At 39.9% G+C, this 17773-nt stretch overlaps 1 protein-coding gene across 1 annotated transcript; it reads left to right on the top strand.

Annotated features, from left to right (window-relative positions):
• The first annotated feature begins 15007 nt into the window (after positions 1–15007).
• Positions 15008–15301, top strand: LOC145440185 (techylectin-5B-like). Its single transcript, XM_080317763.1, has one exon. It carries the CDS (start codon positions 15008–15010, stop codon positions 15299–15301), a length of 294 nt encoding a protein of 97 aa, XP_080173889.1.
• Positions 15302–17773: the final 2472 nt, after the last annotated feature.

The raw sequence follows: 17773 nt of genomic DNA, 5'->3' as shown, positions 1-17773 counted from the left end.
TCCGTTAATCTTGAGGATGGACTAGTATTTTTTTCAGTAGTAATTGCTTGTATTTCGACTTGAGTGTGGACATGCTCGTCGACTGTCGGATGGCCGGTGGGATGCTGTTCCACACATCAGGTCCGGCGTGTGAATACAGCGTGTGAATACTGGGTTGCTAGCTGCGGGAAGGCTCTGGGGGCCAAATGTGCCGTAAAATGGTGCCAAGCTGACTGAAACAGTGCCAAATTATCACTCATATCGAAAATACCCATATATTAGGTTAAATGAGTTTCAACAGTCCAATTATGAGCTTGAATCAGACTGTTGAATAGGTTTGTCAAACATTCGGCCCGCGGGCCGCGTCCGACCCACCAGACGATTTCATGCGACCCGAGAAATAATTTTGAGTAAATTTAAAATGCTTGGATTATCCAGCACATGTCTAACAAATGTTGTGATTTTTAGTAGAAAATGCTTTCAATAAATAATCCCCGAAAACATTTAATATTGAACATGTTCACGGACGACATAATAACCATCCTTTGCGGGTTCACTTTAAGAACAAGTCAGTGACATTGACACCAAATTCTGACAAGGCAACGAAATGCACACTAAGTTCAAAGCTTTATGGAAAATGGACCAAAGTGTAGGTCAACTTATTCACAGAAGCGAAAACGCCATTGCGAATCCATTATATGAAGGTTTTCATTGTAGTTTTGTGGTGTTTTGAAATGATGAAAATAAGAATAAAACTGATTGATTGATTGGTTGAATATAACAGCTCACAAAAAATCCGTGGTCGCACTGCCGTATATAACTTCTGACTAAACCCCGAACCAGAACCCGAACCCCTAAACCCCGAATGGGGATTTAATAATATTGATCCAAGTTCCAACGTCCGCATTTCAGTGTTGGGATCAAGTCACTACCTTCGAGTCACGAGTCATTTCGAGTCATTGCACATTTTGACTCGAGTCAAGTCAAGTCAATCGATTTTCGAAGATGACTCGAGTCAAGTCAAGTCAGTCGATTTTTGGAGGTGACTCGAGTCAAGTCGAGTCAAGTCAAGTCAAGTCACGAGTCATGTCACAATTCAAGTCAAATTGCCTTTTGAGGTATGAGGCGTGATTACGTCATTGTATTTGAACCGATGAAGGGATATAGAGTTGAATATACACGCAAGTGAGGCGCTGTATCGCTCACATATAAGTAGAACTAATAAACTACGGACAGGAATAGACATTTTGGTATAAAATTACTTTTCTATACTATAGTTAAGACAAAGTAGGCTGTAAGCTTCGATCACATCGTTTGCGGTCAATTTATTTGTGAGAGAACAATGGAGGCTCAGTAAAACGCACGATCATTGAATGATTGGCCGCTCTCACGGGTTACACCAGCGTTGCGCGAGCAATCCGAACATATGCAATGATTTTTATCGACACCGATTACTTGATGACTTGAAATTGACTCGTGAATTTTGCTCCGAGTCACGAGTCAATCCACATTTCTGATACGCCGAGTCAAGTCAAGTCAAGCCATTTTAGCAAAGTGACTCGAGTCAAGTCAAGTCATACGAAAAAGTGACTCGAGTCTGACTCGAGTCAAGTTATGACTCGAGTCATCCCAACACTGCCGCATTTACAGTTACGTTTTTTGTATTCCTCATCTCGTATACTTAAGGCTAACGCCGCATTACGACTAAAACAAAGGAATTACAGAAATATGTTAAATTATTTCGTCGCTAAGACCACTCATTCAGCGGTTCATAACTGTATTCAATCGGTCAACAATCGTAGTTTCTTCTAATTCTATGACTCGCTAATACAGGTGTTGCTAGAAAAGAGCCCGTATGACCCGTGATATAATGTAAATACGGGTAATTATGTATATAGGCTTGATTATAAAGTATTAAAGTCAAAAACAAGGGGAAAATGTGGGCTAACATTTTGGCATGATTTGACTAGTCCGGCCCACAAGCGATTAAAAGGTTTGAATCCAGCCCTCGACCAAAGTTTAATTTAACACCCATGCTGTAGAAAGAAGATCGTACGGCGTACGTCTTGGTTAAATTATTTTTCTCGGGATATAGGGTCGTCATATTTAACTTGTAGAAGTCCACAATTCTACAAAAGTGTGTAGCGTATTGGCATTGTGGGTAGCGGTCACATGACCGCTGTGCGCTAGGGCTGTTCAAAAATAACTTTTCTTCCCGGATTCCAGCCATTCACTGATTAAATTGTCAGGTTACCCTAAAAAACGCTGCACACCGTATTTGGTTTAATTCTAACAAGTATAAGCCGCCGCAGAGCCAATCAATGATAATCCGAGAATTATCAACAAAAACTCAAATAACTCGGCTTCTACGAGTTGGAATTGAGTCAAATTATTTTTGCACCGTTTCTGAAGATAACTCAACAATTTCATGGGGTTGACAAAAAAATTTGAAATTTTTTTTCATATTTTTCCTAATAAATTAAAAATTTAAATTGGCTCAGTGGCGGCTAATACTTGTTAGAATTGAACCAAATTTGCTGTGCAGCGTATTTTAGGGTAACTTGACAATTAAATCAGTGATTGGCTGGAATCCGAAAAAAAAGCTATTTTTGAACAACCCGCATGTCCAAGAAAGGGAAAGCATGTCTACTTGTAGCGTCTAGTAGTAGCAGAGGTGTCAGTAACGAAGTGCTTCTACTTTTTTGAAGTACTCAAGTAGTTTTCCTCTACTTCTAGTACTTACTCAAGTATAACTGATTTTTGCTACTTCTACTTCATAATATTTTGTTATCTACTTACTTACTTTTCTCTATTTTCAGTTTGTCAAGTAGAAGTAGTTTAATCCTCCAATCAGGAAGATAGCCTAAGGAATTTCGGGGCTGTTTTCATCGAGTATCAACGTTTAATTTTCATAAAATTTGATTTAGGCCCATAATTTTCGTCGCGCTTCGCGCACAGTGGATATGGAGTGACCAATATGATTTCACAACAATGTTTACACCGTATCCGACATAACTTCTCCGTATTGCTCTTCGACTAAACTACGGGCCTTATGATATGGGGGAGGGTCACATACCATGATATTTTTTAAAACGTGCTGTTCGAGTAAACAGAGGATTAGTATCGCATTTCCATATCAATACTATGATTTTCATCCCATCATGCGGACGAACGCTTATGCTGTCGAAAATTGGATACCTCCTGGTATGCATCAATATGAATCAAGCTCTGCACCTTTCGCATAGCTCAATTTGCAGCTTTTGACAATCAATGAGAACGAATTACGATCGTTTTCACAATTACTTACTTACTTGAGTAGATATAAAGTCAGTCAATTCTACTTCTACTTCAAGTAGTTTTTGGTTGCTTATGGAAGAAGTATTTATACTCGTACTTGAGTAGATTTTTCCGTCGCTTCTACTTCTACTTGAGTAGCTTCCTTGACTACTTTGACCACATCTGAGTAGTAGTAAAACCGGCAATTGCAATGGGCAGCAGATAAGGTGACCCACGACCTACTAATTAGATGTAATGTCGGATAACGACTCACATGACGTAATATACCAATGTGCACGACTGAAAAATACTTGTTACTGTGTTGTTTCGATGATTGAAGAGATTGCACCCAAATCCAAATTTTCGGTACCGACCAACATGAAAATAGGCCAAAATTCAGAAATTCGGCATACACAAACGAGCCAATTGGCAATGCCGTGCGGATGGATCAATACATTCATGGTCACGATAGAATTCGACCACTCACTGTATAAGAAGTAGCTGAGAACGAAGCGGTCGATGTTGAGGGAGTTTTTTCGCGAAGGCTGAGGCTTAGGCTGCGGCCAAGGCCGAGGCAAAGGCCTAGTCTGTGGCCAAGGTCGAAGCAAAGGCCTTGGCTGCGGCCAAGGTCGAGGCTGAGGCAGAGGCAGAGGTTGCGGCCAAGGCCGAGGCTGAGGCACAGGCCGAGGCTGTGGCCAAGGTCGGGGCTGAGGCCAAGGTTGAGGTTGCACGGGAGATCTGTAGTGGACCAGGTTCTGGTTCTGGAGAGAATGTCCGTGGACGGGTTGCACCGTCTGAAAAAGAACAAAAACCAATTTAAAAACCTCGCAGTCGAGAATGTGAACTCCGAAAAAAAATGGCGGACATGAACACTGAACAGAGGTGGCCACGAGTCGGTTCTGGATCGGAATAGGAGCAGGATTTCATCGATTTTTAATGTAGAAGGACTGGATCCGGATTTTGAATTTGCTTAGAATGTCAGATTTTAGCATGATTCTTCCACTGAGATATGACACATTGACTTGGTTTTGCAGGATTATTTCGTATTCTGAATTTCGAATTGCCGGCTGGAGACGGATTCCGCAACGGGTTCCGGGGTAGACAACTAGAGCTCATGACAACTACCCGACGGGGCGATCAAATAGTTTCGATATCCAACACCTTGTATTCCCCACCTTGTTACATGTGGTGTAACGCAAGGCTCATTTCTTGGACCGGTCCTTTTTACTTTATATGTCAACAATATCTTTGAAACCTCGTCATTGAATACCACACTGTCCGCTGACGATACTCACCTCCTATCTCGCGCATCGCCTACCGCAAGCTTTTAGGTTCGGTTTATTAGCAATTTTTATCAGTTCGATACACCAACAAAATTGCGATACAATGAAAAGATAGAAAGGTGTCGAAACAACTTGGAGTAGTCTTTGGAATCAGACACCCGTGATGAGATGCCCAAAATGCATGAGTGGACGTCCCAGATTACCCTTCAGGTTAACGCTGCGAAATCCCAATTATTGGTCGTGAACTCCTGCGATAACCTAACCGGTATGACATTGCTGGCCAACCAATTTCCAACGCTAAAAATGCCAAATACCTCGGTGTTTTACTGAATTCGGAAATGTCTTGGAACAGCCACATACAATCACTTGAACCACAACTATCGAAGGTATGTGGTCTGTTCCGCCGCCTTAGGTCAGGGGTGTAACCAAGTCCCAAGTCAATCTCACTTTTAGAGTTTTGACTCGAGTCAAGTCGAGTCATTTTCAATTCACAACCGAGTCAAGTCCGAGTCCAAGTCATTGTGTTGACTGTTCAGTTCCGAGTTAATGTCATGTGAAACCCCCATTTTAAAACTCTGTTCGGTGATATCGAATGCTTCGCATTCATAATATACTAATTTTCCTCGCTTTCAACAGTTTATGGTTGCATTTTCAAGTACCAGTAGTGATAGACGAAATCATAATAGTGTGAAAACTCTACTATTCTTCGAAATTACAATGAAATGCCTGTCTTGGTAGAACCAGTCTCGAGTCATATGACTTGATCCGAGTCATGCGCAATGACTCGAGCACAAATCGAGTCAATACCAAAATTGACTCGAGTCGAGTCATTTTTCATTTTTCAGAAAATGACTCGAGTCAAGTCGAGTTACCAAAAAATCGCGACTCGAGTCATTACAACCCTGACTTAGTTACTCTCTACCAGTTAGGATTATGTTGATACTCTTCAACACTCTATTCCTTTCAAAGTTTCAATACGGAATTCTTTGCTGGGGTGCTGCCTGCAAGAATACGGTCGACCCACTGCAAAAACTACGACGTCGGATCATCCTTATCATTGCCAACCCCTCCCCCCAACCCCCTCGCAGCGGCTTGGATGTGCAACTGATAAATCGCTTCTCAAAAGATTTGGTGTTCTGAACATAGAAGATATGAGGAACCTAGAAGTTGCCAAGTTTATGTATCAGTTCCATTGTGGTCACTGTCCCTCAAATTTCAACGACTAATTCACATCGGAGTCAAAAGCGCATAAGTAGGCCTACAGCACACGCGCGTCGACGAAGAACAGCTACTACAATATGATCTGGACAGAATACAAGAAAGCGCATTGCTCTATCAAGTATGCCGGACCCCAATTGCGGAACAGCATCTCGCCGGCTATCCGACAGTCGTCGAGCTTGACCGCATTCAAGTCGAAACTCAAGCAATTTCTTCTGTAAATCAGAGGTCGCGAACCTTTTTGAGCCGAAGAGCCATATTGGTCCAATATTTTTAATTGTTCTTCCCAAAGAGCCATACTTGTCTTTCAACTGTTACGTCAGAATTGAAAATTCGTGATGTATTGGTATCACTTATACATGAGATTCGTAGTGTGTGCCGTATTTTTTCCGCTCACATGCATAGGTGGAGCCAAACATGGTGACTACAGCAGTAGGGGAGATTTGGTACTGATGGGACACTGGGACCGAAAATACTTGAAAAATTCTCTGTGATAATCCCATGATTACAGTACGCGACTTTGTCTACAATGACATGCTTGCAGAATCTTTCCTCACATGCAAAAAACTTCGACCTGCGTGAGTTATGGGGTCTGTGACAAATGATTTACGTTTTAGGGGGTGCAAAGTAAATTTGGATCGACAAATTCATTTTTCTATATCACCTTCCAGACTAACAAACCTGCAATAATTTTTGATGTGAATTATAGAGCTTGTATCAGGGTATATAATGGCACATATTTTTTTAATCAATACCATCCTCGAGTGGACTATTTTCAATTAAATTAAAATATTTATAGGGTGCGGGACCTATGGTACCATAGCCAAATCAAGCAAAATAGCTGGACCAACAATCACTTAACCACAGAAACACGCCGACAGATATAATAATCGAATCTAATTGTCGCACTGATTCCCAAAATCTAAATATTGATCGACTTCTCAAGTATATTAGGCGTAACATAAAGTTGCACTACACACGGCGATACTAAAAAGCTATAACTTACAATTCAAGAACATGGATAGCTATGGCGTCGTTTTTAATTTGAATTTGTAATTGCGAATGTCACTTCATTTCTCGGTGTGGACCAGGAAGACAATGTGTATTTACAAACTGGATTGTCATACAAGCGTCGCCATGTCTGCTATTATCTTTGATCAATCAAGGTATTATGCAATCCAAGATTTCGAGGCACGCGATGTCGGGTAGATCGAATTCGTGAGCGGTTTTAGTCGCCGACACGACAACGACCTAAATTTGAGGATTTTGAAAAGGAGGTACCAGCCTTTAACCCTGGATACCCCACTATATTTTGACCTCTCAAAGACATGTTTATGCAGCCACAAGAATAATTATTCTGGCCGTTATGAAAATTTATCAATATTGCAGCAACAGGTTTGCAAATTAAGTTCAAAATTTAGAATTTTTCAAAGAGACATATCTTATACCCAAAAGAGCCGTATATGGCTCGCGAGCCATAGCTTCCCGACCCCGGTAAATGAATACTAGTCAGTCTTCAGGATTACCTGACCACGACCTAACATATCGATCATGCCACCTCATTTTGTCGCTTGCCTTTTATATTATGGGCCTTTTCATTCAGTGTGCATGCCTCTTCTCTACTCCGCCTAAGCCAAAGGTGGGTGTGTGATTTCAAAGACTACTCCAAGCCGTTTCGACATCTTATTATCGTTTCATTGCATCTCAGTTCTGTGATGTTTTGAAATGATGAAAATATTTATAAACTGATACCGCAAAAAAAAAACGATTTGAGAACCTCGCAGAAGAATGCGAACTCCGAAAAAATAGCGGATGTGAATCCTATCGTCGTTGCGACGAAATTGCAATGCAACTCACGTGTCTCGCTTCCGGTCGCCCGTCGTTCTCTGTAAAATCAGAATCAGACGCGAGTTTTTCATACGATAGACTTTTTGAAGTACAGAACATTCACAAAATGTAAAACAGAATACACCCACCTTCAGTTGCAGAGACGACGTATGCGTATAGCGCCAGGCAAAGAATTGCAATCTTCATTTCGACTCTACAAGCTATATGGAATACAGAATGAATAAATACAGAAATGGGATTCTTGAATTACTTCTGGATCATTTAGGCACAGCATCGATCCCACGATGTTTCCAAAGTACTCACTAATCGCATATTGTAGTGTATATATGGTTGGATTTTTCTTTATTTCTTCCTGTGATTCATTGATCACAAGGATGATCAATGAAATGAGTTCCATATCACACAAATTGTTCAGTAAGCCATTAGAGCTGTTGGAGAAGCTTCTGTCCATACTGTCTGTTACGTCTTTGTGTGAAATGTATTGCTCAAGAACACGCAATATCGGAATATATTGATAGCTTTGATCACGTTGCTGAGAGGGAAACTTCTTAATTATCACAATCAAGCCTGTACTAAGCAACGACTTCCTAAATAAGTATTCACTCTGCGACTGATCAACCACTTGGCCTAATTCTGTTGAAGAGATATCTTTGAAATTTTATCCTGAATTCAAACCAAATTGTGCAATGCTAAGGTCGACACATTTCCATAAACAAACCGTGTTGCGTGTTGCACTTATTGTCAATAGTATACCCAAGATGGTGATCTCGGATATGTAGGCTGTACGCTATACTCGGGAATAGTACGAAAATCTGCAATCCAATTCAACAAATGATACATCGATAGTAAAGAATGCTCGATTGCCGTCGCGACGCGACCAACAATTATATCCTTCGCGACCCATGTTTGGGTCGCAACCCATAATTTAAGAACCCCTGCTATAGGGGGTCACGGCTCTTGGGTTTGGAACCCTCGTAGTAGAAGTACGAATGAACGAAAGAATTGCCGCCAACACGTCGATGGAAATAAAGTTTCTATTCTAATCTTTATGCGCGCCTTATGTCTTGAATCTGAATCTATGCAATACTTTTATGGCCCGAAAACAGAAAAGAAGGAAAAACGGCACCTATATTAGTTACACTTAACTTCACTTCTTCGTGGTTAAAAGCTGAGCGGCCTGTTTTGATGCAAGTTTCTGTTGATGAATGGATGTAAACCTTTTCTCCGAGCGTGATGCGCTTGTTCTAATATTAAATCTAGGGACGTGCTGTTCTGTGCGGTCCTGCAAACGTTGAGTCGTTATTTGTAGTTAGCCACAATCGCAGTGGTAACATTCCCGGAGGGTCAAACTGTCAAGATGCGAAGAATTGGCTTCGTGCTCGCTGAGATTCGACACTCTTGTATTTGGAATGTTCGTTTATTTCTAGGGACTTATTCCTTCAAAATCTGGATAGTCGCCCTTGAGCCCTGACTAGTTTCGTGAATGTACGAATGTATGTATACCGTGTAAATATTTGCAAAGATTGATAGACATTGCCTTCTTCATCTCTATTATCGAAAGTAGCAAGAATCCCGATAGATTGTTATATATTTAGGCTATTGTAATCGTATTTTTTAAAAGTAGTCCGAAAGTCATATCGTATGGTGTTATAATAGATTAAGTCGTTGGTAGCCTAGGTCACTATTATTTCACCTACAAAAGTACCTCATTCCGCCATCTTTTGTGGTGCTACCCGAGGTAATCTTTGAGGAGATTCTTCGGAGCCTGTGCAGAAACAATCTTGCAAAAAACATAAATATAATATATGGCTGCATCGGGCGTAGAGCTACACTGTTATGACAATAAGCTGGAATTTGGGCTCATGAATTCGCACCGTCCCTTAACCTTTTTCTTACTGCGTACCACCTTGAGGTTCTATATAATTTTACTGCTTGTCAACAACTTAACGAAACACTCAACTTTACTTCAAATCCACATCGGATTATTAACATGGGCGGATTGGCAAATAAGTAGGCCCGGAAATTCGAAACAATTGCATCCTACGAGCTAATCCTCCCGTGATTGTTATTAATAGCACACACGAATAAGGCGAAATTAATGTAATGGTTTCAATTATTTTTCTCTGAACTAGGCGGGGTGCAACTGAGTCGAATGACCGATATAAAGTATTTAACTATGCATTCGATGAAGACATTTCTTACATTTGAAAAAATGACTTTAATGAATTGTAAATACCGCAATTTACTAAAAAAGAATTGCATATATTCTGCGCACCAATATCCCTCATCATATCACATCGATAAAACCGGAACTGCGCAGAAAATTGTCAATTGTCAAAACGACGTAACGTACAGTTTTCATAAAATAAAGTTCATTAACTCGTCTAAGCACCTACGAAATTTGTCAAGATTTCAAACTGTGTCGGTTCTCACATCGCAACTCCAAGTTTGGAATGGCCCCCTTAATACAGCCGTTTTTCAGTAAAATTTCCATTCGAATTTTGCAGAAAAGTGTGACGTGGTGGGTGAATTCTGAATGCAAATTTGAAATCAGCATAATCTAATAGGCAAGTTCAACTAATTGATTGAAAAAATATTGAAAAAGTGGGAAAAAGTTCCCTGGTGTAAGTATCAATAAGGAATTGATGAACTCGTGGGCCGCATTTCCTTCGAATCTTCCGTGCCGACTTATTTGCTAATACGCCCACTTTAATAATTCTGTATGCATTTGGAGTAAAGTCGAGTTTTCGTTAATTCGTTGGTACGCAACAAAATCGGTACGTGGTGTGAAAAAGGTTGAGAACAAAATTTGCTTACAGCAGGTCGGTCGCTATACTGTACAGAGAAATGTATTATTGAAATCAGTCATTGCGGTTTTGAATAATATTACAGGTCGGTCTCGATTGTACAATAGGGTTGTTGAAAAATAACGTTTTTTTTTCAAATTTACGCGGCTATTAGCGAAAATTTTCACCTCGACTAACAAAAGGTTGCACATCAAATTTGACTCCATTCCAGCGAGTAGAAGTGAAGCTATTAGAGTTTGAAAATTTTCAATTTATTATCAAAAAATTAAAATTGAATGGTATATTCAATATATAAGATATATGGATATACTATTCAATTGTATATTAAAGTTCTGTACCTCCAAGAAGCTCTTTCAAAAATTAAAAATAAATTTTCATGTTTTACCCATGGAATTGTCAAGTTGTCTACAAAAACTATGCAAAACAAATATGACTCAATTCCAGCGTGTAAAAGTGAAGTTTTTCGAGTTTTTCATTAAATAATTCATGGATTACTATTTTTTCGAATCCAAAAATTTTTACTGCAACAACTTGGCTTCTACTGATTGGAATTGGGCCAAATTTGGTATGTATCGTTTAATTTTACAACTTGACAATTTCATGGGGTAGACAGAATTTTTTTAAATAAAAGATTCAAAATTTTCAAACTCTAATAGTGGCTTCACTACTACTGGTTGGAATTGAGCCAAATTTGTTGTGCAACGTTTTTTAGCCAACCTAACAATTTTAGCTCATAGCGGCAAAAATCTGAAGAAAGATATTTTTGAACAACCCTCATGTACAGACATGACATGGTCATGAACGCGGGTCGCCTTCTGCTGTGTGTATTGAATCATATGCTATAGGCCTACCCTGGCCTGTATCGAGTTTACCTTCACGCGTTGGATTGGGATTTGTAAAATCGCGAAACGATTTAAAGTGGTCGATCCTGGGAAATGATGAAAACTACCGCAAGTATGAGCCGCAGACCAGACACGTTTTTTAAATTATATCTCACCTCCTGTGCTGTTGAAGGTCGTCTTATCCCGAGATCTCGTTCCAAACACCCGCGTCGCCATCGGGTTGTTTTGATGTATTTTCACATTTCAGTAAGACACGATCAAATAAACAACGATCTGGTTTCATATACAATCCAAAACACAAGCGCATTGCTTCTTGCCGCGTCGCCGAGTGAGCACTCTCACTCTCACTCTCGCAGCCACTCACTTGCTCCTGTGGCATTTCCCGCTTTAGTGCCAGCGACTCAAAGCCTTCAATTTAAAACTTACGATCTTCATTGCAGACTTGTCAAACTACCAATTTAGTCAGTTGACGGTCTACTAACCAATGAATTTTTGAGTAGTTCTATAGTTCTAGTTGCGAGTTGTAAACAGTGAATAGTTTTTGTTCTAGCTCCATTTGTGAATTTTGAAAATCATGACTTCATTATCATGTTATAGTGAATTTATTCCTAATTTGACAGGTTACCTTCGTTTTACAATTTAGCGAATAAATCTCTCCTATGGGCTCAGTTTACAATGAATAACAGAATTGAAATTGGCGATTCGATGAGTTCAATATAGAGCGGTGGTCCCAACGTGGGCGATTTTGTGAAACAAGGGGGTGAAAATGCTAGAACGTCCAGTGAGATATATTTATTCAACTCCTACGGCTTTTTCTGCTATGACGCGAAAGTTAAAAAAAGTCAACTCAACGGAAAGTAGACGCGGAAACCGATTTTCATAGCACCTATACTCAGAAAAATGATCTTTTTACTCAGTCAATTCCCCAGGGATCAGAGTTATGCGAATAAATTTCCCGTTTACATGCCCTCTTTTTCGGATCCGTAAATATGGGGGCGAAAATTTGTGACCAACTTGATAAGGGGGCGATTAGTCGAAAAAGGTTGGTAACCACTGATGATATAGAGTCTTTCGAATCAAATACATATTCCTCGGACTCTGTTTCGAATAAGCTGTTGCCAGCGACCGCTTTCACTTCTTATTGACATATTTTTAAGCATATCTTTTTTTGAATTTGAAATGTAAAAAGTAGTTTTTGGATGGGCATGCAGTGTTTGTGAGTGAAATTGCGTTATTAGAGCCCCGGGAAATAGCTAGTGTATCACGGTAACTAAGTATATTTCGAAAATTCTACCTATTTGAAACTAGAAATTATATTAGAATTAGATTACCGGCATTTTGCTCTAATTAGTTTAATTAGACAACTAGAATTATCTAATTGTCCAAGTCTGCCTCTTATCAGCAAATGCATTGCAGCTCAACAAACACGCTTTAATTTGCAGATGCGATTTCGAAAATACACGAAATCATGTTTTTGTGGGAAATAAGCTTTTCAGACTTTGTATTTATGTTTCGTATATTTCCAAGTATGAAGAAAGAAACTGCATTTGAACGATAATTGTGACGGTACCTGATCAATATATATTTCCGACACAAAATACTCCAAAGTAGAAATTCTCATGATTCGCCAGAAATTCGTTGCCGATCGGCTTACAATATTATCGTGTTTCGAATCAATGAAATTATTCGAGAAAATGAACAAAATCCGAATACAATCCCGCCCCGAACATTTAGTCGATCAAATGCCTGAATTTCATTTCAGATCTGACAAGGTTTGGAAATCGATACAAATATAAATTATAGTGTTGTCGTAGTTGCCATGCAACCAGAAATGGCCGCAGTTGGTGATCCACCATCCCACCAACTCGGTATCGGCTCAATTTCGGCTCCAAGTGTCGCGGTCTTGGTCGATGGTCGAAAAAGGCCTGCCAGAGGAGAGGTGGTCGCCGATGTCTCCAGAGAATGATTGCAGCAAAAGATTGTAGTCTCGCGATTTGCCGGCCACGTAGAATATCCTAAAACAGACCGGGGTGGTCAGTAACAAACCTGTACCCAGGCCCGTAACTGCCGCACCCCAAACTCCCCAATTGGGGGGGGGGGCGAGCTCGAAGGAATTCAAAAACTATTTCGTGAATTAGCATAAACTATAAAGTATTTTTTGAAACTTTATGCAACTTTTTCAAAAAATTCTGCTCTGCGCGATTTCAGGTTGCCCATTATCTTGATTTTCGGGTTCTCTTCCCCCAAGAAAAAATACGCAAGAGTTATAGAAATTGGCATATTGGCGTTGGCCATTACCACGCCACGATGCACCAAGACATATAAAGTAGGCCATGTTACATGCGACTCCAAGAAGGATGCCATAACGATCGGCAGCGTGAAAACCTTGGCCGAAAAGGACTGCACTAATGCTGACCGAAAACTTCGTTATGTATACAAAATACTGTCTTGGCAATCTGAACCTCACAAGACAAATACCATCCCGCAGGGAAAAATTATATGCCAGTGAAGAAATACCAATTTGAAATCGTGTGCGTCTTTTAGTTTCGTAGCTTACGTTATGGCGATTCTATATTTTTTATGTAGCAGACAGGAGGTCACGAAATAACATCATGTTAAGGAGTCATACCAACGGGCCCTACAGTGTCCAAGACACCTCACTCAGCTCTACCGGTAAATCTGATTACGGGAGCAGAGAAGATAAGAAGTTGAAAGCAACATATATGCAATTCCCGATCATATTGACTGATTGAATCAAGAATTATAAAAAAGTTTCGCGCTTGGCGCGTTTAGGCGCTAAAAGCTGACCCACTAAACGGCCAATGTAGAGGATAAGTAAAAGTAGTGTTAATAAGCGAACAGCCTGAGGGGGGTCTATGATGCGAAGCCCCTCAGAAGTTTGGTTCATAAACATATGGGGGGCCCAAGACCAACGTTTTTTGGGGGGGGGTGGCGAAGTGCTGCTACGGCCCCGCCTGTACCACTGGAAAATTTTCGGCTTTTCTAAATTACAATTATAGCTATACAGTTTTTTTTTCCAAATTAGACAAGAATTAGAATTACTGAATTCGCGAAAACTGCGCAATTGAATCAAGTTGAGTTCGTATCAAATCAGAGCTCATTGCCATAAGCACGAGAGTCACAAATGTGTGTACAGCAAGCTTATATTGGCTCGTTTCGCACGACACATTTCTCCTGTATAGTAGCCTATTTATGAAGAACCAAAAAGTAGATTAGAATTAAAATTTGAGCGAAAAACATTTCACAAATTAGATTGGAATTAGAATTGGAGCAAATAAACAATTGCCCACTAAATTAGAATTAAATTGCCGTCATTTCGCTCTAATTAGTCTAATTAGATAAGTAGAATTATGTCGTTGTCCAAGTCTGGTCAGTAACGAAGTACTGGTACTTTTCCGGAGTACTCAAGTAGATTTTGATTACTTGCACTATACTTACAAAAGTACGTACGGACGGCCGAGACGGGCATTTCATTGTAACTTCGAAAAATATAGTAAAGTTCCACATGATTGGTATTGCGTCTATCAGTACTCGTACACCAAAATCAGGGCTAGAAATTGTTAAGAATGATGAAAATTAACACCTAAGCAGAGTTGTAAAAATTGGGCCGAACGTGACTTGAACCGAAAACTGAACAGTGAACACAGTGAATTGGACTCGGGTCTTAGCACCATGACTCGCCATCACATTGTGGAACCCTGTGACGTGGTTCAACCCTGGCAGTGACCCCCCTATGTGTTTCAGAATCTTCTACGTGGCTGGCAAATCGCGCGACTATAATCTTCTGCTGCAATCCTTCTCTGGCGACATCGGCGACCACCTCGCCTCTGGCCGGCCCTTTTCGACCATCGACCGAGACCGCGACTCTTGGAGCCGAAATTGCGCCGAGACCACGTTGGGAGGATGGTGGTTCACCAATTGCGGCCATTCCTGGTTGAACGGCAACTACGACAGCACTAATTTGTACTGGTACCGATTTCCAAACCTTGTCAGATCTGAGATGAAATTCAGGCGTTTGGTCGACTAAATGTTGGGACGTGATTGTAAACTCGGATTTAGTTCATTTTATCATATATTTTCGTCGATTCGAAATATGACATGATTGTGATCCGATCGGCGACGAATTTCTGGCGAATCAAGAAAATGCCTCTTCATCTACTTCGTAATATTACCACCAGTTTTCGTTGAAATACTTTTGCTTTCTTTATACTTGGATACGACACATAAATAGAAAGCCTGAAAAGCTTATTTCTCAAAAAATGATTTCGTGTATTTTCGAAATCGCATTTGCGAATTACAGCGCGTTTGTTGAACTGCAATGCATTTGCTGATAAGAGGCAGGCTTGGACAATTAGATAATTCTAGTTGTTTAATTAGACTATTTATAGCGAAATGCCGGTATTCTAATTCTAATGTAATTTGTAGTTTCACTAAAAATACTACAAAAAAACGGTATAGCACGAAACGACCCTAGCTTGGTGTACAGACATTTGCTTATGTGAATGAGCTCTAATTTCATATGAATTGAACTTAAATTAAATTTCCAAGTTTTCGGGAATTCAGTAATTCTAATTCTAATGCAATATGAAAAATATGTGTAGGTATATAATTCGAATCAAATATGGAAAAGCTAGGAGGTGACCACTTTCATGATTGCATGATGTAACTTCTCGAGTAACACAAAATCACTAATGACACTGCAAATAGATGGAATTTTCGAAATATATTCAGCTACCGTGATACACGGGCTATTTCCTGCGGCTCTTATGACGCAATTTTATTCACAATCACTGCATGCCTATTCCAAAACTACTTTTTACATTTAAAATTAAAAAACGAGATTTGCTTAAAAATATGTCAAGTAGAAGTGGAAGCGCCGGTCGCTCGCAACAACTTATTCGAAACAGGCGATATGACAATTTCGTTCGTGATGTTAGAGTCCGGGGGATATGCATTTGATTCAAATAATTGGAATAGGACTCTATATCAGTAGTGATTCCCAACCTATTTCGACTCGTTGCTCCCTTATCAAGCTCGTCACAAATTTTCGCCCCCCATATTTAATGATCCGAAAAAGAGGGCTTGTAAACGGGAAATTTATTCACCTAACTCTGATCCCCGGGGAATTGACAAATAAAAAAGTCATTTATCCGAGTAGGTGCTAGGAAAATTGCTTTCCACGTCTACTTTCCGTTTAGTTGATTTTTTTTAGTCAACTTTCGCGTCATATGCATACTAAGCATTCTTCGCGTGCAATTTTGGCGTTAATTGAATCTAATCTCACTGGACGTTCTAACATTTTCGCCCCCTTGTTTCATAACATCGCCCGCTGGGGGACGATATCGCCCACGTTGGGAACCACTTCTCGATATTAAATCGCCAAATTGAATTCTGTTTTTTCATTTTAAACTGACAGCATAGGAGAGATTTATTCGCTAAATTTTAAAACCAAGGTAACCAGTCAAATTAGGAATAAATTTACCATAGCATGATAAAGAAGTAATGATTTTCAAAATTCACAAATAAAGCTAGAACAAGAACTACTCACTGTTTACAACTCGCAACTAGAACTACTCACTTTTCAAAAGTCTCAACTAGAACGAGGACTATTCACTATTAAAATTCGCAACTAGAAGTAGAACTACTCAAAAAATCATTAGTTAGTTGACCGTCAACGCTGGCACCACAGCGGGAAATGCCGCAGGAGCAAGTGAGCGGCGGCGAGAGTGAGAGTGAGAGTACTCACTCGGCGACGCGACAATAAGCAATGCGCTTGGGGTTTGGATTGTATATGAAACCAGATCGTTGTTTCTTTGATCAAGTATTACTGAAATGTTAAATACAACAAAACAACCCGATGGCGACGCGTGTGTTTGGAACGAGATCTCGGGATAGGAGGCGAGATATAATTTAGGAAACCTGTCTGCATGGTCTGCGGCTCATACTTGCGGTAGTTTTCATTATTTCTCAGGATCGACCACTTTAAATCGTTTTGCGATTTTACAAATCTCAATCCAACGCGTAGAGGCAAACTCGATACAGGCCATAGGGTAGGCCTATAGCATATGATTCAATACCAGATGTACAATTAAATAGTATATTCATATTGAAATGAACCCGAATATTTTCGGCTGACAATCGTCAGGGGTAATCGTCAGCAACCAGTAGAGATTGCTGACGATTACCCCTGACGATTGTCAGCCGAAAATATTCGGGTTTATTTCTATATGAATATACTATTCAATTGTATATTGAAGTTCGGTACCTCCAAGAAGCTGTTTGCGCGATTAGTAAACGTTAATAAAAAATATGGTGGATCGTAAAAATGCCATATTGTGTAGCTTTATTTCCGGAAATTAAATGCGTTACTATACACTTGCTTTTATCTTCAACGTGTATGTTTTCCTCACAAAAGAACTGATATCAATTAAAACTCAAAGAATATGATAGTTGGAATTGAAAGCGAAATATAAATACAACTTCTAAAAGGGGAGAATGT

This window comes from Botryllus schlosseri, chromosome 6, assembly GCF_051294905.1.
Source record: "Botryllus schlosseri isolate E-star chromosome 6, Bs_hap1, whole genome shotgun sequence".
In the NCBI taxonomy this organism is placed as follows: domain Eukaryota; kingdom Metazoa; phylum Chordata; class Ascidiacea; order Stolidobranchia; family Styelidae; genus Botryllus; species Botryllus schlosseri.
The sequence above is the reverse complement of the archived record's forward strand: the minus strand, read 5'-3'. Positions and strand labels throughout refer to the sequence as shown.